The 23144-nt window shown below is 34.7% G+C and overlaps 1 protein-coding gene across 3 annotated transcripts in view; it reads left to right on the top strand.

Moving 5' to 3' along the window:
- Nucleotides 1-20848, top strand: part of LOC141398082 (leucine-rich repeat-containing protein 20-like) — a 42744-nt gene extending 21896 nt beyond the window's left edge. Inside the window, exons 1-5 of one of the 3 annotated variants that reach the window (XM_073975269.1) lie at nucleotides 11906-12225; nucleotides 13248-13334; nucleotides 17454-17597; nucleotides 17661-17828; nucleotides 17903-20848. In XM_073975269.1, coding sequence (XP_073831370.1) covers nucleotides 12192-12225; nucleotides 13248-13334; nucleotides 17454-17597; nucleotides 17661-17828; nucleotides 17903-18057 — 588 coding nt within the window. In that variant the 5' untranslated portion in view covers nucleotides 11906-12191 and the 3' untranslated portion in view covers nucleotides 18058-20848. Of the gene's footprint in view, nucleotides 1-11905; nucleotides 12226-12621; nucleotides 13335-17453; nucleotides 17598-17660; nucleotides 17829-17902 lie in introns of those variants that run through there. The other 2 variants (XM_073975270.1, XM_073975268.1) reach the window with 2 other exon arrangements.
- Nucleotides 20849-23144: the final 2296 nt, after the last annotated feature.

Raw genomic sequence — 23144 nt, 5'->3', positions numbered from 1 at the left:
ATACATACAAGTTCATTAACCCTGCCTGTTAACATTTTTTTGGTTCTACCCCACGTTGTTTTATGTTTAAGAACAAAACCACACATTTTTTTTAAAAGAACCCAAAATAAATTTATAACACTGACATTTATGTGTTTATGAAGCAGTCATAATGAATTAGGGCAAATCAGAACAACCAACAAATGACAAAACGCATTTAGAACACCAAATGATAAATAACAACAACAACAATTGCATTCTATTTATAAAAATAAATTTTTGAACAAAACACTAGCCATAAATATTATAGTTGTGTAGATAATAGGCTGTATCGTTATGAATACTTCTCCTTTGCGTTCTTATTATTATGGTTTTCGGAAAGGAGAAATTTGTATTGTATCATCGCATTAATTTAAGCTAATTTCCTAGAAGACTTTGTATTGTAGAAGATTTTTCGATGATAGCAACTAAACTTTATGCAGTACACGGGTCTACATTTGCCTTCTTCAATCTCCGCACAGTGATTTTTTCATATCTTGTCATATTTTGGCACTATTTTTAATGAGATATAAAGAAGCGTGTAATGAGCAGAAAATTGTGTTACAATCATTTTTTAAAGACGCAAATATCCTCGTGATTTTGAGTATGTATATGTATACACTTCTTTGTAATAAATAAAATTTCTATCATTGTTTCTGCCAACCAGCTGCATGTAAAAAAGGAAAACATTTTGTTTTTATTATTTCTACCATGCCGTGGCAATAAACATTTTTCATATGAAGAAAATTCAACGTGTAAATATTAAAATGTCGTTGATCTCTTTCTTTGTGTTTTGGCCTCAGAAGGCCAAAATAGTAAAACGCATTTTCTTTTCAAGTCTACTTTTTCTCCTCACTTTTTTCCGATCATAATTCTTGATTTTATTGTTTACAGAAAACGAGAGTAAATTTTGTTGAAAATAAATAACAATAAGAGTTCAATATTTTTTGTGTGGGAAAAGCTGAGCGGTCATTGGTCATAGTCACGTTAAACGTAGATGTATGTACGTATGTACGCTAATACGTATTTACTTATTAATTTTTTTACCCTCCACCATAGTATGGAGGGTACATTAAGTTTGTTTTTCGGTTTGTAACTCATCGAACTATCGCCAATGCTTTTCACATGTATGTTGTCACTTTGGGTATACTAATATAGAAACCAGCTGATGTCATACATGTGAAAAAGCACATGGTGTGATATAGCCATAATCATTTGCGACCATATGGGTATTTCAAAGTGAGGTTTTTGATTACCTTTATTTTTTGCGGTTGTGATGCTGCTCATCGGCAAAACACATCAGTATATTTTCAGATTTTTTTTGACTAACGGTTCCAGAGATATCGCGCCTTGAAAGAGTGGAATTCTGTAAACACTTTATGCAAAGAAATACTGATAACCCTTATAATAATGGCCCAATTTGAGAAAAATATTTTTCGGTATGTTTTGTTTCAACAGCTTTTTAGTAAAAAAAAGAATTGCACAGTGATATTGTGTGCAATTTTCGCGATTTAATATTTAAAATAAATTTAAAACAATGATTGTACTCTTCGATTTTCTTGAAATTTTGTTGTATTAAACTACGACCAATTACAAAAATTTTAATTTCTATTTGGTAGTGGGATTCGAATAATTGCTATTTTTTCTTATTTTTTTTTTAAATTTGTATATACAATTTTTCTTTTTACCAGTGTGAAATATTTTTTATTTTACCAAAAAAATACAAAATTAATTTTTTTTAACAGTTGTTTTGTTGTTTTATTTAGAAATTTATCTTAAACATCTTAAAAACTGGGCCATTGGACCAATATTAAAGAAGTTATGAGTATTTCTTTGCATATAGTTTTTACAGAATTTGACTTTTTCAAGCCGCGATCTCTCTGGAACCGTTAGTCAAAAAATCTGAAAATGTACTGAAATGTTTTGCTGATGAGCAGCATCGCCATAACAAAAAATAAAGGAAATCGAAAACCTCATTTTGAGAAACTGTCCGAATTCCCTCAGAAATCCCCATATATTCTTGAACAGGACAAAATTCAAATACATAGGCAGGTCAAGTTCGAAGATGGGATATGTAGGTTCACGTTGTGGTTTAGCCTCAATATAACGATACCACCCGATTTAAAGAATTTTGAAGCATTTAGCTAAATTTTTTGACCAAATTAGCTGAAATTTGACATTTGAGATTCCCAATGACTAAAAAAACTTCTCCACTACAAATTGCCGAGATAGGTCCACATTTGGGTATAGCTCTCATATAACGGTACCTCCCGATTTAAGGTATTTTGGGGATTTTAGCTAATTTTTTTACCGAAATAGCAGTAATTTTACATTTGAAGTTCTTAGTGGTCCCATAACCTCTTCTCCAAAAACCGCCTGTATAGGTCCATTTTTGGTATAGCCCCTATAGAACGGTACCTCACAATTTTCGGTATTTTGAAGATTTTAGCTGCAATTTTTAACCGAAATAGCTTTAATTCGAAATTTGAAGTTCTCAGAGATCCCGAAACTCCAAAAATCTTCAACATAGGTCCATGTTTTGGTATATTCCCCATATAAAAGTACCAAAAAATTGAAGAAAATTTTAGGTACATTCTTATACCCTCAGCATTTATGCTAACGACGGTATATACAATTTCATACGGGCAAAATGTGCCTCATCGAAATAATGGTTTTAGACCCCAAGTATGTTTGGACGAAATCCGTTTCAGACAATTTTGAGTTGATTTAGCCATGTCCGTCCGACTGTCTGGCTGGCTGGAGCGCACGATAGCTCACGAACGGATCAACCGATTGGGTCCAAATTTGGCTTTCGTAATATTTTGACCAAACTTAGTTTAAGTTTGAAGATGGGTCAACTCCTTACGTTACCTCCCCCAAAAATGTTTAAAAATGTGCGGAAAATTTGTGCGCACGATAACTCTTGAAGGGAGTAACCGATTTGGTACATACTTTGCACATCGTGAAATTTTCACCAGACTTAGATATGGTTCCAATATGGACTCAATCGGTCTACTCCTTCGGGTACCTCCCACACAGAATTTCGGAAAAGTTCAGTTTAGGATCTGCTCTCGAATAGCTTTAATTTTTGTTGCAGCAACCTGTATTCACTGCCCCCCATACGACGGTACCAATTTTATAAGGGATAAATCCATACTTCCTGAGGAAATAGCCTGAAATTTGCAAAAAAAAAAAAACTTATGACACCGTGTGTAGTGTTTGGAGCGCAAGATAACTCTAGAACGGATCTTCCGATTCGGTCCAAAGTTTGGCCTTCGTATTAATTTGCCTAAACTTAGTTTAAGTTCGAAGAAAAACCATCTCGGTCCACTCCTTCAGGTACCTCCTCCACAAAAGCTGAACATTTTTCGGTTAAATGGTGCGCACGACAACTCTCAAAGCCAGTAACCGATTCGGTCCTTACTATTCATATCGGAATATATTTACGGGATATAGATCATGTTCGAATATGGACTATATAGGTTCACTCTTTCGAGTACCTCCCACACAATAGATTTGTTCCCGTACTTTTTAATAGTAAAAATCGCAAAAGAGAGTAATAGAGACAAATTGTTCTCACACAAAAGTTTTTTCAAAAAGTTCGGGAAAACAAAAATGGAGAAAAATGTCAAAAAAGCTGGAACAAATGTCAAAGTCGGCGTACCAGCCAATCAGACGCCGGCATCCATGTTACTATTTTTTACACGCTCAAATTTGTCGAGTAAAAAGTTTTTAAAGAGAGCATTTTTGTTTAAAGAGAAGTGAACTTTTTACAACTTTTTTTGTGTACGGGAACGGGTTTTCGGGTAAAATGTGTAAAAGTCGTAAAAATTATAAAAACTTTTTAGTTCTGGAACAAAGCTATTATTTGGGGAAAATGCAGTTTAAAGCCTGCTCTCGGATCGTTTTGTTTGTTTTTGTAGCATCTTGTATTTGCTGCCCCCATTACGACAGTACACGTTTTTCCTGGGGCAAGTCCATACTTTCTGAAAAAATGGTCCGAAAGCTGTAAAAAAACCCTTGTAGTGCTGAAGCGCACGATAGCTCTCGAACGGATTAATTTAGGCATTTTTGTTAAGAATATTTTATGGTGAAGGGTATTAAGAATTCGGCCTGACCGAACCTTATGTTTTTACTTGTTTGTATATAAGAGAGGGATAGAAATGTGAAAATTAATCAATTCAGTGTTTAGCCTTCGTTAGGGGTATTACACTTTCTACCAGAAATTTGTCGGTATATGCCCATGTCTTCATTTAGCCCCCATAGGACGGTCCCTCCAGATTTTCGGTATTTTAAAGCTTTCAGCGTCATTATCGATGAGGGTATAAAATATTGCAGAAAGGATTATCAATAAAAAAAATAATCAGATGTAAAAGTAACGCCGTTTTTACTTGTTCTCAATCATAATTTATTATATAATTTGAAATTGAAAACTTTTTCCCTAAATATTTGAGAATTTAAATTTAATGCGATTTCTTGGTAAAAATAAATGCACTACAATGTTAATGTTATCAAATGTTCGTGTCCGATTGAACTTAGAGAATGCGATACGAAGTTCCACGCGAGGACACTGACATACTCCACTAGAGTATGTTCAGATTCTTCGGTAGATATTTCGGATCCAAGCGCAAGAAATTGTGCAGAGATGCAAAAAAGAAGGTTTTTTGTTTTCAAAAAATCGACAACTCAAAATTTCCTTAAAAATTGAACTGGCTTCCAGCAAAATTTATTTTAGGAATCTCTGCACAATTTCTTGCACATGTATCCGAAAATCTACCGAATAATCTGAACATACTCTAATGGTAAGTTGATTTCGGAAAAACGTTTATTCAATTCAAATATTGAAAAAGGTCATACACAAAGCACTTTGAAAATTTTTAATTTTTTAATAATATCTTTGAATTATATTATTATATAATTCTCAGAATTAAAGAAAATTAGTGAGAAACAAATTTTATGTCAGTTTGGTTATTTCATGTGGCTCTAAAGTGTATTTTCAATAATAAATTTTCTTACAGTGACTTCAACAAATTGCCCATAATTCTGATAAATTCAAATTTTAAAATCATTTTGTGCGTGAGGTTTTTTCACTGAATCACCTTATAATTAAGATTTTATGTAGAAACTCATCACGCTATAATACGGGGATATGAGGTTGTAACAAAGTCATAACCCTAGTGAGCATAACATTGCACCACGGTGGAACTCTGTTTCTGGCATTACTGTTTCTAAAAACTTCCTACCTAAAAATTTCCCCTCTTGGTTACTATATTCATTACTTAGTAATGAGTAAAACAAGTGATTTTGCCATATAAAACTTTAAAGAAATAACCTATAATTTTTAAACTGCTGGTAATGCAGAAAGTAGCTTGTTTACATTATTTTATAATGGGTATTCGACTCATGTGACTCTCACATTTGTATACCCTCAGCATTTATGCTAACGAGGGTATATACACTTTCATGCGGGCAAAATGTGTCTCATCGAAATAATGGTTTTAGACCCCAAGTATGTTTAGACGAGATGTGTTCCAGACAATTTGGAGTCGATTTAGCCATTTCAGTCTGTCTGTCTGGCTGGTGCGCACGATAACTATCGAACGGATGAACCGATGTGGTCCAAAATTTGGCTTTCGCAATATTTTGTCCAAACTTAGTTTAAGTTCGAAGATGGATTATATCGGTCCACGATAACTCTTGAATGAAGTAACCGATTTGGTCCATGCTTTGCACATCGTGAAATTTCTACCAGGCTTAGATGAGGTTCCAATATGGACTCAATCGGTCGATTACTTCGGGTACCTCCCACACAAATTTTCAGAAAAGTTCAGTTTAGGACCTGTTCACGAATCGCTTTGATTTTTGTTGTAGCAACTTGCATTCACTGCGGTATAAGCTTCATCAGGGGCAAGTCCATACTTCCTTCCTTCCTGAGAAAATAGCCTGAAAGGTACAAAAAGTCCTATGACACCGTGGAGTGCAAGATAACCCTCGAACGGATCTGCCGATTCGATCCACAATATGGTATTTGTAATATTTTGTGCAAACTTAGTTTAAGTTCGAAGATAAACCATATCGGTCCACTCCTTCAGGTAACTCCCCCACAAAAGTTCAAAAATGTTCGAAAAAATTGTGCACACGATAACTTTTGATGGGAGTGACCGATTTGGTCCATACTTTACACATCCTAAAGTATCTATCAGATATAGATCGGGTTCTATACTTCTATACTTCTTGAGAAAACAGCCAGAAAGTTGTAAAAAACCTCTATGGCACCATATGTAGTGGCTGGAGGGCTGGAACCGAATATATTACCGAATATAGCTATATTATGTTTTTTCGCAGGCTAGTGTGATAAAAAGCCCTATCTATCGATATCCCCGCAAATTTTTGAGCTTTAATCCTATCCATACTTTTTTTGGAAAAAAGTATTTCTATCCACACAGGCTGAGGGTATATCTCTGTCGGCAAAGCCAACAGATAATTTTTACTTGTTTTTTTTTTAAGTTAACATTTCATACATTTAGAACTAGCTAATTTGGAATACGTATGAATGCAATTTTTTTGCAAAATGCCTTAGTAAACATTGTCGCTAATTTGACCCACTCTAATAACTTTCCAATTGATAATGATTCTATTGCCTTCTTTTAATTCTATACACAATTTAATAAACAGCACAAAAGGAAATCTCGCCTATTTAATTACTACGTTCTTAATAATAATTTTTACCAAACAGAGAGAAAATTTGCAAAATGCAAAAAACAATATTTGGCAACAATCCAAAATGTTTCTACAAAAGGAAAATAAATATATTACGCTGTGGAAAGCTAAAGAAAATATACGCATTTTCTTTTTTGTTTTCTTGCATTTCTAGAAATCCCCGTGATGCGCTAAATGTTATTGTTAGCTAGACAAAGGCCGCTATCGACGTGGCAGACTGTATGTCTGACGTCAAGTTTATGACAATTTTCACAAGTGATTAATGTTTTATCATTCATTGGCGTTCCTGTTTTTGCTTAATGATGATGGTGACGATGATTTCTTTGTGTGTGGTATGATGGCAATGGTACCGCTCCGACATCACCCCCAACAATGAGATGAGAAATGCTTCCGAGTAACGTGTTTTCTTTGTGGGATTTTTCCTATAATTTTGTTTGATGTTACTTATTTCTTTAGTAGTAAATCATATAATTTGCTAAAAGCGTGCCATGCTGTCACTTATTTGACAGTCATCCAAAAATTTGTTTTTTTCTTATATATTTTAGCATTTGTTTTTGAACAATAATCAAGTAGGTACTATGTTTTATCAGATGGCTGCTTAGTTAAAAGAAAAACAAAAATTGTTGCTGTTGTTACAAACAAAAAAAAAATGCAACCAGTAATTAGTTAATGCTTAAACAGTTTTAGCCATATCAGCGGCCAGACACAATATTGTACTTCCTACTTTCAGTTGTTTTAACTTGCTCTGGATATGTTTCTTTTTTTAAGTTTCGGTTTTCAGTTGTTGTTCTCTGCACATGGGTTCAAGCATTAATTTTTCCAATGCATTGTGGCATTTTGCGTTCTTTTGTTAATGAAAGAAATGCTTTTGGCAATATTCCAAAAGCAATGTGTATGATTGTACATATACTGGTATGTATGTACATGCATCTGTATGTTGATATATTTAAAGTGTAACGACCTGATTTTTATATGCCAAACTCACATGCCATGCCTATAAATTGTACAAAGCATCTTCTTAAAGACTAGCACAATTGCTTGGGTGTAAAAGCTAAGAAATTATTATAACAAAAAATTAAAGAGCACAAATGGGAGAATATGAGAGAAATCAAAGACCTTTATACACTTAAAGAAATTATGATTTATTAACTAGAAATGTAAATGTACTCGAACTTATGTGATCTGTATAATGAATGACACGAACGATAGAAATCTAACCCACATTATTTTAAGTCTTCTGTTGTTATAGGTTGGATTTACCGAACAGATTTATAGCTTTCCGTTTAAGATAAATTTAAAAGTGATGATTGAATTTCAAGGAGGAGCTTCTTGGCAATAACTTTCAATGTAAAAATTATATTTTTAATGCCTCTAAATTGGTTTATTTTGAGTTTTCAAATCAATGAGATAGTAAAAGAATAATGGTCCTAAATGAGCGTAGAATTGAACGATGGAGATGAACTATACGAATGAAAGGAACTACATAAATGCACTACCTGAACTTAATTAACGCATGAGCTGGATATAGTTCCAAAAGTTCCTTGAAACTAAACAACTCTATAAAGAAAACAAGTCAGCAAAGGCTATAGTCGGGACTGGGCATATGCTTTTCACGGATAAACATTTATTTCAGGGAGATAAAACTCAGGCTGAGATATCCGACTTGGAAATGAAATACCACAAATTGGATATTGTGAAAACTGAGCGTATTTTCTATATCTCTAGTATTTGAACACTATTGTTAAGGAAATTGAGACCAATTGTAAGAACAGAATGTCTTCTTTAATATGAATATTATTCGACCATCACCAAAATCAATAGGTTCCTCCTGTCTGAAACCCCCAAAATTTCGTATCGTGAGGATCTGCCTATGTGAATTGAAACTTTCATCTACGCGCCCACTAGTCATTTCAGTGGGTCATCGTATAACTTTGGGACCAGGTGCCCTATGGGTTTCTTGCACCTTTCGGGGTATTTTCTCAATAAGTATGGACTTGCACATGAAAAAACTTTTACCGTCGTAATTGAGGCAGCGATGCAAGTTGCTTTAACAAACATCAAAGTGATTCGAAAGCAGGTCCTAAACAGACCTTAGTCGAGATTTTGTGTGGGAGTACCCGATGGAGTGGACAAATATAGTCCATATTCGATACTAATATATGTAAGGTAGATATATTAGGATGTGTAAAGTATGGACCAAATAGGTCGCTCCCATTAAGAGTTATCGTGCGCACAACTTTTCCGAATATTTTTGAACTTTTGTGGGGGAGGTACCTGAAGAAGTGGACCGATAAGGCTTATTTTCGAACTTAAACTATGTTTTGACCAAATATTACGAAGGCCAAATTTTAGACTAAATCGGCAGATCCCTTCGAGAGTTATTTTGCGCTCAACCACTGCACACGGTGTCATAGAGGTTTTTATACCCTCAGCATTTATGCTTACGAGGGTATATACACTTTCATACGGGCAAAATGTGTCTCATGGAAATAATGGTTTTAGAACCCAAGTATTTTTGGACGAAATGTGTTTCAGACAATTTTGAACAATTTTGTCCGTCCGTCTTTCTCTCTGTCCGTCTGTCTGGCTGGCTGGTGCGCACGATAACTCTCGAACGGATCAACCGGTTCGAACCAAATTTTGGTTTTCGTAATATTTTGTCCAAACTTAGTTTAAGTTCGAAGATGAGCTATATCGGTCCATTCCTTCCTGTACCTCCCCCACAAAAGTTCGAAAATGTTCGGCAAATTTGTGCACACGATAACTCTTGAAGGGAGCAACCGATTTCGTCCATACTTTGCCCATCGCAAAATGTGTACCAGGCTTACATAAGGTTCCAATATGGACTCAATCGGTCCACTCCTTCGGGTACCTCCCACACAAAATTTCGGAAAAGTTCAGTTTAGGACCTTCAATCGAATCGCTTTTATTTTTGTTGTAGCAACTTGTATTCACTGCCCCCCATACGACGGTACAAGTTTCATCAGGCGCAAGTCCATACCATCTGAGAAAATAGCCTGAAAGTTTCAAAAAACCCTTGACACCGTGTGTAGTTGTTGGAGCGCAATATACCTCTCGAACGGATCTGTCGATTCGATCCAAAATTTGGCCTTCATAATATTTTGTCCAAACTTAGTTTAAGTTCGAAGATAAGCCATATCGGTTCACTCCTTCAGGTACCTCCCCCACAAAAGTTCAAAAATGTGCGAAAAAATTGTGCGCACGGTAACTCTTGAAGGGAGTGGCCGGATTGGTCTATACTTTACACATCCTAATATATCTACTAGATATAGATCAGGTTCAAATATGGACTGTATTTGTCCACTCCATCCGGTACCTCCCACACAAAATTTCGGATAACTTCACTTTAAGACCTGCTATCGAATCACTTTGATTTTTGTTGAAGCAACTTGCAGTCGCTGCCTGAATTACGATAGTAAACGTTTTTTTAGGGGCAAGTCCATTCTTCTTGAGCAAACAGCCCGAAGAGTGTAAAAACCCCCTATGGCACCATATGTTGTGGCTGGAGATCCACTTCCATAACGGTCAATGTCGATCCATTCCTTTTAGTATCTCCTCCGCATAACTTTTGATCTTTAATCCTAATCAACATTTTTGTAGGTTCAAATGCCCTAAATACATACGTAGCTTGGGAAAAATTGTTTCAATATACACAGGCTGAAGGTATATCTCTGTCGGCAAAGCCGACTGATACTTTTTTACTTGTTTCAGTGGCAAGTCCATACTTCTTGGAAAACAGCCCGAAAGTTGTAAAAACCCCCGATGGCATCATATGTAGTAGCTGGAGAGCACAATAACTCTCGAACTGATAAACCGATTTGGTCCAAAATTTGGCCTTCGTCATATTTGGCCCAAACCTAGTTTAACTTCTAAAATGGTCCATATCGGTCCTCTCCTTAGGATACCTCCCACAAAAGTTCAACGAAGTGCAGTGTAAGGTCTGTTCGGAGATCCTTTGAAAATGTATACCGATGATGTTCTTTGTGGTCCTGTTTACAGCCATATAATGTTTTCCGTGGACAAGTCCATGCTTCCTCGCATACTAGTCCAACAGGTGTACGATAACCCACTGAAATGACTAGTGGGCGCGATATCTATCGAAAAGATATGACTCTCAAAATAAGATGCACTTCCGTTATGCACTATGTCGGTCCATTCCCACCTCCGCAAAACTTTTGCACTTTAATCCTAATCCACATTTTAGTCGGCAAGTTCATATGTCCAAAAAGTACAACAAAATTCTGAAAAGACCCTAAATACATTCGATCTGTCCCTAGATGAAAGTTTCAATTCACATAGGCTGAGGGTATATCTCTGCCGGCAAAGCCGACTGATACTTTTTTCCTTGTTGAACTTGCAATTACAAGCTTGAATAAAACAAATAAATTGTTGGAACAAAAATATATATTGTTGTTCCAACAAAAGCGAAAAATATTTTTTCTCTGCGTTTATGTGGTTGGAGGTTGTAACTCCCAGGGATATTTTTTTCACATATTCGAGGCATTTTCAGTTGCGGTTATGCTGTACTCTACTTTTGAGCTCTTGCATACGTTTAGTGCTACAGACGGCGGTCATTATTAATCGAATTTTTGATGATATCTTTCGAGGTCAGAATCTTCGCTCGATACATGAGACACAGCTTTCCAGCAAGTACGTATCTGACATGAATGAGGGTGGGGTGGTAACTCCCAGGAATCTTGTCGTTCACATATGCCGGCGCATTTTCAGTTGCGGTTATGCTGTACTCTACTTTTGAGCTCTTGTAAACGTTTAATGCTATTTTTGAGAAAAATGCATCGTGTTGTTCACCTCTTCTTTGCGATTCTTTGCAGTTAGAAATTTTGTGACTATTCTGTCAAGAAATTTCAATTTTTAACCTGCTTAATAGAGTTAACCTCTACAATCAGGATAATCTCTTTGATAATGTCGCTTTTCTAGCGGATATCAAACGGAACTCATCCGCATGGAAACCCTGCCATTTTGACGGCAGTTACCTCTGCTGGATCAGATGGCATATCAATACTATTCTTTAACTGTGATCCAATGAATTTCAGAAGGCTATTCAATATTAAGACGTATGCGGTTGATCGTGGCTGGGATATACATATGTATGTATATAATGCCAGAATCGTTTGTATATTTCTTCACAGTGTACGATGGGAAATAATGCTTTTAAGAAGCTTTTTTCTCTTCTAAATCTCTTATATTTTGCAAAATTTATTTTGCGAAAACTAAAAAAATACAGCAAAAGAGAGGGTCCCCATTTGCATGGCCGGTTCATTTCTGCTAACCAAATCATTGTTAAATATTTTGCAGTGCGTTTTAAATCGTGAAAGAGAAAAGAGTTCGTGCAGAAGAATATATTTAAAAACAGTAACAAGAAATTAATTTTATTTTCTCAAAAGAGAATTCTAGAAAGAAGTGCGATAAAGATGGCCCAAAATACGAAATTAGATTGGTTTGAAGGTTTGCTAATGGAAAATAAAAGCAAAAAAGAATAAGAGAACTTGTTTTAGGGGTTCACATTTAGAATAAATATTTGGGTTTTATGAGAGGATTCAACAGTGGTGAAATAAATAGCAATAAACATCTATATATTAAATTTATTTAAAACCAAATCAAACACTAATGTTATATTCTATTTATTTTTATCATTCGAAGTGTGAATGGAAATTTTGAAATAGAAATTAAATCATTCGAATTTTGAATCGAATAATGAATAATAAATATTTTAAATGAAAACTGGATTTCTCGAATTACAAACGAAATATTTCGAATTACAAATGAATTGTTACGAAATGCCTTAATCATAAAGATGGAGTTTCTACTCATGCTACAAAATAATTTTATAGTGCTCTTCAGACACAAGAGTTATGACAATTTTTCAGCTGTTGAAATAACACAAGTTTATAAAAATAATTTGGCGGTTCAAATTTCGTAGTCTACTTAAACTCTAGATGTTTAATATGGAAGAATGGAAAAAACAACTGGCAAGATCTCAATGAAGAACAGTCGAAAAATTTGATGCTAACTGGTAAATTAAAAAAAAAATCAATTACTAAATTAATTTTAGGAGAGTTGGCGTTTTTTTATTTGGGATGACGACTTCAATTGTGTTTTTCAAAATAGTCAGGCTTAATCCCATAATCGTTGTTTTAATATTTTATTAAAACCACTTTAATTTGTTAGTGGGAAAAAATTAATTTTATAATTTTTCTACATAAGTACATACGTATGCTACAATATTCTTCACAACTATGCGTTATCTCTCAATACGAAATTATGTTGTTTGGAGAATGTTCTCTCTATCTCTCTTCTAAAACCATATGAAAAAAATATTTATTTTCAAATTCCCCTCACTTTTAGTTTTTTGTTGAGTGGGAAAGTGATCGCATGCATGTGTCGTTCTTGAACCCCTAAAAATAAGATAAAAACAGATCAATTGAATTTTTGTTAACATTGTGGTTGGTGGTGTAAATATTATTTAGGTGTTCTAAAAAAATACATAAAAATGGCTCATCAGGTGGTTAAAGTTGTAGAACGTTGCGACAATGCTAACGAAACGCAAAATCTAGGTAAAGTATGATTAATTAAAATAATAATTATTTTTTAGATATTTTGTATAATAAATACAAAAGTATAATTCTAAAAGCCCTATATATGACAGAAATGAAATCTATTTTTATGTTGACGTTATATGTGTATATATGAATGGGCATATCTTCATACATACATATTAACGTATGAATATTTATGTATATATGTATGTATCAATATAAGTTTGCAAAAATTTTCACGCTGTGAGAATGAGAGACATAAAGTGCTGTCAATAGAGTTGCCAAATTTGTTTGGATACAATGTATTTGAAAATGTTATAAAACTATCTAATTCAATCATTAAATTATTGCGTTTATTTCAAATTTAAGAAGAAATTTCTTTTTATCCGATCACTATCTCACCGAAGAATATCAACTCCTCGTGAGTTTTCTCACTTTCTCCTTTAAGTTGAAGCGGCAGAAAAACAAAACTCACTACATTCATAATCAGCCTGAATACTTCTCGCCGGGATATGCAACCATTACCGTGGTTAGCAGATTAATTTACGTAGGATATACTAAGAAGAACTATCAATGGCATTGATCTTGGGAAATTTTCCTCCTTTCAAGGTGATGTGAATGAGATGAACAAAACGTTAATAAATATGCAGCCTCTTAAGGCCAACACATTTTCTGATACACTAGAGCCTCGACTTGCGACCAGAGAAACGAAACACACAAAAACAAATTTTAATACCCCAAATGAAGACCAAAAAATCTCAGCAATTTCGGTGGAATATTGAGGCCACAACCTTCAAATACCGGAAATAGGGAGCTGCTTCTATGGGGGCTATAGGAAGGCATGGACCTATACCGAAAAATTGCATATGGAACATTTAATACCCCAACTGAAGACCAAATACCAAATTTCACTATTTTGGTGGATCATTGTGGCCACAACCTTCAAAATACCGAAAATCGGGAGGTACCGTTCTAAGGGGGCTATATGAAGGCGTTGACCTATACCGACAAATTTCTGGGGAAAGTTGTAACCCCCAACGAAGACTAAGTACCAAATTTCAGCCATTTCGGTGTGATAATGAGGCTAAAACCTTCAAAATACTGAAAATCGGGTGGTACCGTTCTATGGGGACTAAATCTGAACGTGGACCGATATAGCCCATTTGCAATACCAAACATCCTAGGCGTAAAAGAAACTTATATACCAAATTACGGGGCATATGTCCATACGGGTCTTCAACATACTCAAGAAAGTCTCTCATTACAAAAAAGAATATTCTACCTCCCAAGCCTTAGTCCTATATTTTCATTAGATATATTCCATATATAAACCCGATCTATATCTGGAAGGAATAATACGGTGTGGAAAGTTTGGACCAAATCGATTACTCCCTTCGAGAGTTATCGTTCACACTATTTGACAGAAAATATTTGAACTTCTGTGGGAGAGATACCTGAAGGAGTAGGTATCTTATCGGTCTGAAACGAATTTCGTCCAAACATACTTGGGGTCTAAAACTATTATTTCGCTGAGGCACATTTTTGGTCGTATCAAAGTGTATATACCCTAGTTAGCCTAAAGGCTTAGATATAAAAAGTTAAAACCATGTTTAAACTGTAGCGACACCTCCGGCTCCATTGGCTGAGGTTAGCTCGCGGTGTCCAGAATTCATCACAGAAATTTATTTGTTTCAATGACAGGAGTAAAGAGAGTTAGAGTTATAAGGGTAGATTAACCTGGTTTATTGGAAATTATGATAAGATCTAGATCCCCGTTCTCCTGTGACGTGGCTTACGACAACTCACGGCCACAGTTGTAGGTGTTGGTAGCGTGGATACTCACCTAGTTTAGATTTGCCGAGGGTTATGCACGGGCCGCCCGGCCTCCATTCTCCTGTGACGCGGCTTACGACAACTCACGGTCACGAATTTCATCCAAACATACTTGGGGTCTAAAACTATTATTTCGCTCAGGCACATTTTTGGTCGTATCAAAGTGTATATACCCTAGTTAGCCTAAAGGCTTAGATATAAAAAGTTAAAACAATGTTTAAACTGTAGCGACACCTCCGGCTCCATTGGCTGAGGTTAGCTCGCGGTGTCCAGAATTCATCACAGAAATTTATTTGTTTCAATGACAGGAGTAAAGAGAGTTAGAGTTATAGGGGTAGATTAACCTGGTTTATTGGAAATTATGATAAGATCTAGGTGTAGGTGTTGGTCGCGTGGATACTCACCTAGTTTAGATTTGCCGATGGTTCTGCACGGGCCGCCGGGTCTCCGTTCTCCTGTGACGCGGTTTACGACAAATCATGGTTACAGTCCTATATGTAGGTGAAGGTGGCGTGGGAAACTGATCTAGTTGGTATTTGTTGAGGGTTCTGCGCGGGCCGCCGGGTCTCCGTTCTCCTGTGACGCGGCTTACGACAAATCATGGTCACAGTCCTAGATTTAGATGGAGGTGGCTTGGAAAACTCACCTTCGTTGTCTTGTACAAGGGTACTCAAGGTTTCCTTGCAACGGTGGCTACTCACTACTCACCGGGTCTCGGATTGTACTAAGGAGGTAACTTAAGGAAAACTCGCCTTCTTTGTCGTGGTTTGGGGCTCCAGTTTTTCTTGTGATGGTGGCTAATGAAAACTCACTAGCGCTCGGGAGGTTCTAAGAAGACGGCTTACGGAAACTCGACTTATACGCCGTTCACACTCAGTCCCCACAAATTGTCTGTCGGTTCACTTCACTTTCCACTCTACTCACCTGGGTTTTCTCTGGTTTCTCGTTGTTAATTGTTTACAGGGTTGCGCACTTACTGATCCCTCCTATAGGCCCGCCACTACTTTTTATAGGGCCACCAGACGCCAGTTGCAACATAACGTCCTGAAGTCTACCATACAAGTTGTTGCTTCTTGTTTACAAGTCTTACCTGTTTACAAGTCCTACTTGTTTTTCAGGTCCGACGTACCCAAGAGTCGAAGCACGCTAGTTATTGCTGTTTGTTTACAAGTCCAACTTGTTTACGAGTCCGGCGTACCCAAAGTCAAAGCACACGAGTTGTTGCTACTTGTATTTCAAGGCCGACGTACCCAAGAGTCGAAGCACGCGAGTTGTTGCTTGTTTACATCAATGCCTATGGATACCCATAAGCATGCGCGTTTGGTAGGATATTGTTGACACCTATTCAGCTGTTGAGGCGATCGGTGTAAAGCTTGGTGTCGCTGCTAGGACAACTGTAAGTTGTTTTGCAATTTAATCGACGACACCGAGAACCTACCCAGGCAACATAAAACACAATGTATTTATTGAATTCAAAATAACAATGTATAATTCACTTATATTTAGTTTTACTTTACATACAATTAGAGATCTCAAATTGTGAACCGGAAACGAGAATCCTAGCAAAAATTTGGAAGCACAGGCGCCAAATTACCCGTTACAAAATAATGTAAACAAGCTACCATCTGCATTAACAATAGGCTAAAAAGTAAATGGTTATTACTCTAATCTTCTATAAACCACTTATTTTTCTAATTAATAAGTGTGTGTGAATGACTACAAAACCGAGATCTTTGATTTCAATAAAATACAACATGTTTCATCAGAGCATTTGAATTTGCATACATGGTGACAGTATGGCTAAAAAACTCATGTCGTCGGTTAACATAATCAATATCTTATATTCACATATATTCGTCATTGTACTGCACCATTTATCAATCTGAACAAATTGATTTCTGTTCTGAACATTTCATGATTTTAAAAATTATGCAGCAATATTTTATGATCTACCTAATCAAATACTCTCCTTAAGTCAAAAACCGCAACAACCCCATATAAAGGATATTGTTAGTTAATTTTTGCATATTGCAATATGCTCGATATGACTGCCATTGCAGGTTTCACTAGGTATAAGAGTCAATTTAATTGAACTTTAAATATAATTGGCGAGCACTATTATATGGGATTTTTGTCCCCTTTTCCATTCTGTATTTTAATGGAAATTTTATTTTTTTCTTGTTTTTATATTAAGCTATGTACAACATGTTATTTGCACATTTTACAACTTAGTATATATTGCATCTGTTCTGTATATAAATATTTTAAATAGTATTTTTTTTTTTTGCATTATTTGTTTTGCAGATTTATCCGAATGTGAGTTGATGCAAATACCTGATGCTGTCTATCATTTGATGCGCAACACAGAATTGAAAACTTGTGATCTCAGTGGCAATGTGATTAAGAAGATTTCACCAAAATTTGCTTTGAAGTTCACTTTAATAACAGGTATGTTTTTTACAATACTTCTATTTAACACTCTATATTATAATCCCTATATTTTCATTTCAGAGTTAAATTTATCACACAATCATTTGAGTAAATTACCCGATGAATTGGCAGATTTAAATAATTTGGCCAAATTGAATATATCACATAATTCATTTATTGTGTTACCACCGGTGGTATTTAAAATTCCTAAGCTGCGAGAATTGGATGCCAGTCATAATGCCATAATCGGTAAGATACAAAAATAATTGAGATTTACAAGGAATTTTAATTCGCTAATATTTTATTTTGTTTATATTTTACAGAAATCGATACCGATGAAATTATAACCAGTGATAATTTAGAAGTGGTCGATCTGCGTCACAACCCTTTGGGACGTACATGCCATCGTCGGCTGAAAAATATTCAGACACCTTTCCGTTTGGAAATATCTGAATTGAATGAAGATGAAGACTGGTAATATGTAACAACAGAAAGATACATACGAAGTGTATATATGTAGATATTGTCAATGACAATGACATTTATTACAAACAAACAAAAAGAAATATCTCAATGTTAAGGAGGCATTATTATTTAGAAAACACATAAATACACACACCTACGCACCTAAATACTTAATATACTCGTTACACTTTTTACACAATACTAATCTTCATACAAAAATTCATTAAAACACCTCAAAATTATAATTTGTTTTAGATATTTAAGCTGCCTAGATTTAAGAAATTAAAGAAAAAACTGTTTAGTTTCCATAACAAATGGAAATTAAACACTTTTTAAAAACGAAACACTTGCCCATACAGAATTGTTGAAAAACAAACAAAAAACGTTCAGAAGAAATTGTGTGGTTAATGGGGGAAATTATAGCGCCATAAATATATAGAAACCCATATTGTGTCAAAGGCTTTAAAAACAATCTTAGTTCGAGATTCCAGAAATAATCTTACACAAATTACTTTTAGGTCGTCCTGGAATTTTTCTTGGCTCGAACACTGTGATATATTTTTTTTTTAAACTTTGGTTCTATAAAATTATTTTTCCTAATTATCGATCTATTAGTCCCGCCAATATAGACCCAATAGTACTGACCAAGTGACATAAACTCTTACAAAATTTAATAGTACGTTTATATATAACCGGATTTAACAAACCCACTGGGTTTCAAATGTCAATTCCATTGGTTATATTTCAAATAAATCCTCATTCAGAAGGTTAACCCTGCAAAAGGCTATAATATAAATATGGCTTAATTCCCATTGAAAAATTATTCGAATCAGTAGTGCGATTTTTTAACTCATTTTACCGATAAAAATCTGTAAAATTAAAAGAAAGGGTGTATACTCTTTGACACGACCAAAAACGTGCCTCATCGAAATAACGGTTTTAGACCCCAAGTATGTTTGGACGAAATTCGTTTCAGAATATTTGGAGTCGATTTAGCCATGTCCTTCCGTCTGTCTGGCTGGTGAGCACGATAACTCTCGAACTGATCAACCGATTCGAACCAAATTTTGGGTATCGTAATATTTTGTCCAAACTTAGAATAAGTTGGAAGATGGGCCATATCGGTCCACCCCTTCGGGTACCTCCCCACAATAGTTCAAAATTTTTCTGTAAAATGGTGTAAACGATAACTCTTGAAGGGACCAATTGGTTTGGTCCAAACTTTGCACATCGGTATATCGGTCCACTCCTTCGGGTATCTCCCACACAAAATTCGAATAAGGTGAATTTTAAGAGCACCTCTCGGATCGTTGTAGTTTGTCCTTGCGGCTCCCTCTTGCGCAAGTCCATACTTCTTGAGATATTACCATAAAATCTCCATGAAACCCTGACGGCACCAACCAAAATGGCAAATCCGCAAGATAATTTTCGCAGGGAGTTTCTGATTGGTACAGACTTTACACATCATATTATTTCATCCAGCCATGTATCAGGTTAGAATATGGACTATATCGTTCCACTCCATCGGGTACCTCCCACACAAAATTCGGAAAAAGTGAAGTTTAAGAGCTCCTCTCGCATCGTTTTGATTCTTTTTTCAGTAGGTTGTTCTAGCGGCCTCATTTACAACGGTACAATATTTTTCCGGAGTAAGTCAATACTTCCTGAAATAGTGGCCCACAAGCTCCAAACCCCTGTCGGCACATATGGCTATTCAGCAAGATAACTTTAACACTTTTTCAAAAATTGTTTCCAAACTCTTTTTTTGGTCAGTGGCTGTGGGTATATCTCCGTCAGCACAGCTGACTGATACTTTGTTACTTATTTTGTAATCACAAAGACATGGTACTTTAACATTTTTAGTAAGAATATCACTAAGAATTTTATTTCGAGCCGAATTAGAATTATTTTTGATCAAATTTGTTTAGGTCTTCAAAATATCTCTTTAAAAAACAATTCCTTATTAAGGGTTGCGATTCCTGAGTCATGACTATTTTAAGAGTCACATTATATACGATAAGTGTAATTTTATTGTATATTTTGGACTAGCCGATTTCAGGGAATATCAAATTAAAAAAAGCATTAACCTCATAAATCCACAATTTCTTCACATATATCTTATTGTACTACAAAGTATTGTATACGTGTTTTGTAAATTTATTTAATTACGAATAGAAATAAGACTAAAAGATCAAAAAAACTCAAAAAAAAACAAACGAAACAAAGAAACAAAATGTATCCAAAGATAAATTACTAACCTATTTTTGTACTTACAATGTCCCAGAATACGAAAAAAAGAACTCATCATATGAGATTATCTCCTATTATTATTTTAATTCAATATTTTCTCTTATTAGTTTTTTTTTTCCTTTACAATGAACTGTGATTGTCATCTGATTAGCAAACATTTGATTTATTTCTTTTGTATAATTTTAATCATGTATGTATATATTTTTTATACACATTTATTTGTGTTTAATTATTTTCAAATAGCGAGAAAGGAACCAAGGATCTGTAATTGACAATTATTTGTTTATGTATGTTACAATTTAGAACAAAACCTATACATAACTAGTCACCACTATGGATCTTAAGTATTTTTGCTATACTGCCTCTCCTCAGAATTGTACTTTATATAAATATAAATTAAGTTTTACTGTTACTATTTTTTATTTCTTTAGTTGATTTTTTTTTTGTTATTTTTTATTTATTTTTTAATTATTATTTGTTTTGTTTAAACTACGTAAATATATTAAATAAATTATTATTTTAATTCTTTCGTATGAAAGAAAATGACAATCAAATTAAATTGGAGTTTTATTGACAAGCAAATTAGCAAATAAACTTTTTAAGCCTCCATCATAAGGGACAAATAAAGCCATCGAAAATAACTGAAATCGGGTAGTATCCTTTATATAGATTTGGACTAATGCGTTTGATTTTGTAGGTAAATTTGCTCATCATTAACAATCCTAAATAACTGAAATATGGAAACACCGTTATAGTCGGTGGCTGTATCAAAACGTGGAAATGTACAGACAAATTATGGGGAAAATTTATTACAGCCCTAAAGAAGACTAAATATTAAATTCCAGAATTTTTTGTCGGATACCCTGAAAAAAACGATAATCGGGATGTACCGTTTGTGGTCCAAATATCTGTGGAAAAGTGTTGAAGGCCCAAAGAAGACTCAATAACAATCTTCAGCAATTTCGGTTTGATAATGAGGAAAGAAAAGAAACTGTGGATGATAAGGAATATCGATCACCAAATCTTCAAATATTTCTTCTTATTTTACGATTTATATCAAATAATAACACGATGGATTTGACTATAATTATTAGGTTTTTGTAGTCTTATGGGTCGATTCCGTATTGCGGGACGAGTCGTGTCGCTTTGCCAGATGCGATTTTTACATTACTTATAGCAAAAGTCGCCCGACTACGTCAAATTCTGTCGCCATAAAGTTCATTTTCGGTCGACAACAAATTAGCTGTCGCCGTGCATATTTACGAGTGAATAAAAACGAAAAATTAAAACATTTTCATTTTCATGTCATTTACATTTTCATTTATTTTAAGTGAATTTGTTTAAAAAAAAGAATATATAAAATAGTGAAAATATTAAGAAATTTCAGCAGTAATGTTTCAAACGGAGGCTTCCAAAATAAGTCCTCGCGATAAAAGAGCTACGGCAAATGTCATTAAACTAAATCGTAGAAACTTCGAGGTATAGCCATAAAGTGGTCTGCAAATGAAAAGGTTATAATTTCTATAAAGTAAATAAAAGATTAAGCCGTTATTTCGATATAAACTTGATAATTTATATAATTTTTTAGGTCAAGGAAAAGCCATTGCTTACAGCTCTTAAAATGAAATAAACGCCTATTATGTACTACGTCAATGGGCAGCATCATCTTTAGCGACGAATCCAAGTTTGATATATGTATGTTTTGGTGATGTAAGAAAATGGGTAGTACGTAAAAGCGCTGAGGCATACAATAAAAACTGCTTAATACGTACAGTAAAGTTTTCAACTAGCGTTATGTTATAGGGATGTATGTCTTCAAAAGGTGTTGGTCAGCTCCATTAAATAGATGGAATCGTAAATGCAGAAAAATATATAAAAATCCCGGAAGAAAATCTGATAACATCTGTATCGTAATTAGCAGACTATGCTACGTTAAGTATATCTCCTCTATCACCAAAAAATGGTTCCACTGATCTTATAATTTTAGAAAAATATTCCTTTTGTTTACAATTTGTTCTGATATTTTTTTCTCATTTATTCAAATCAAATCAAAAAAGCCTCCGCTACATCGCCGATAACTTGTTATCGGCCATTATTTTCTATCGCTTTACGTAATATAAATTTTAAATTTTGTCGCAGAGACGACTGGCAACGCGACACGACTCGTGTCGCAATACGGAATCGACCCATTAATGTATATACCAAAACTAGTTGAAAGTTTTACCTTGTTCTTTCTTAAATATTTTTTTTGGAAAAAAAAAGTTATTTTTCTGTTCGAAAAATCGAATGCCAGGTACGAAATTGGTTAATAGACCACAAATACAGCGAAAAGCCCACACAAGATATGTATGTTCTTTTACTCAAAATTGTTACATATTGTTCCCTGATGTTGTTAGTTTACTCTACATTACAATGCAAAAGATCTTAGCCGCTTTCAAGAAGTTACTGGATTTGTACAAATTGTTGAGTAAACGAACACACCTAATGTATGAACAATTTCAACATAATCCCCATGGATTGTAGTTGTAGAACGTAATACCGATTATTTAAGAGTTATAGTGAACAGCCGAATATAATACAAGATGAATATAATCCAATATGGCAACATTTTTTATTAATTTAGGAACGACACAATCCATCAGATGTGTTCTTCGTTTATTAGACACAAACCATTGTATTGGTTAAGGTTGACAGATAGATGGCAGGTCGGCATCATATATTCAATGTGTAGAGGAAGACTGACTATTTTAACCCACATTTTGCCACTTTCCTTTTTAAAGGCAACTTCCCTTGAAAAAGGCAAAAGGTCGCCGTTATTAAGTTTTAATTCAAACATTTACACGTATTTTA

Source organism: Musca autumnalis, unplaced genomic scaffold, assembly GCF_047663935.1.
Source record: "Musca autumnalis isolate F117 unplaced genomic scaffold, ASM4766393v1 scaffold_3, whole genome shotgun sequence".
NCBI classification, from domain to species: domain Eukaryota; kingdom Metazoa; phylum Arthropoda; class Insecta; order Diptera; family Muscidae; genus Musca; species Musca autumnalis.
This window is presented reverse-complemented; position numbering and strand designations above follow the sequence as displayed.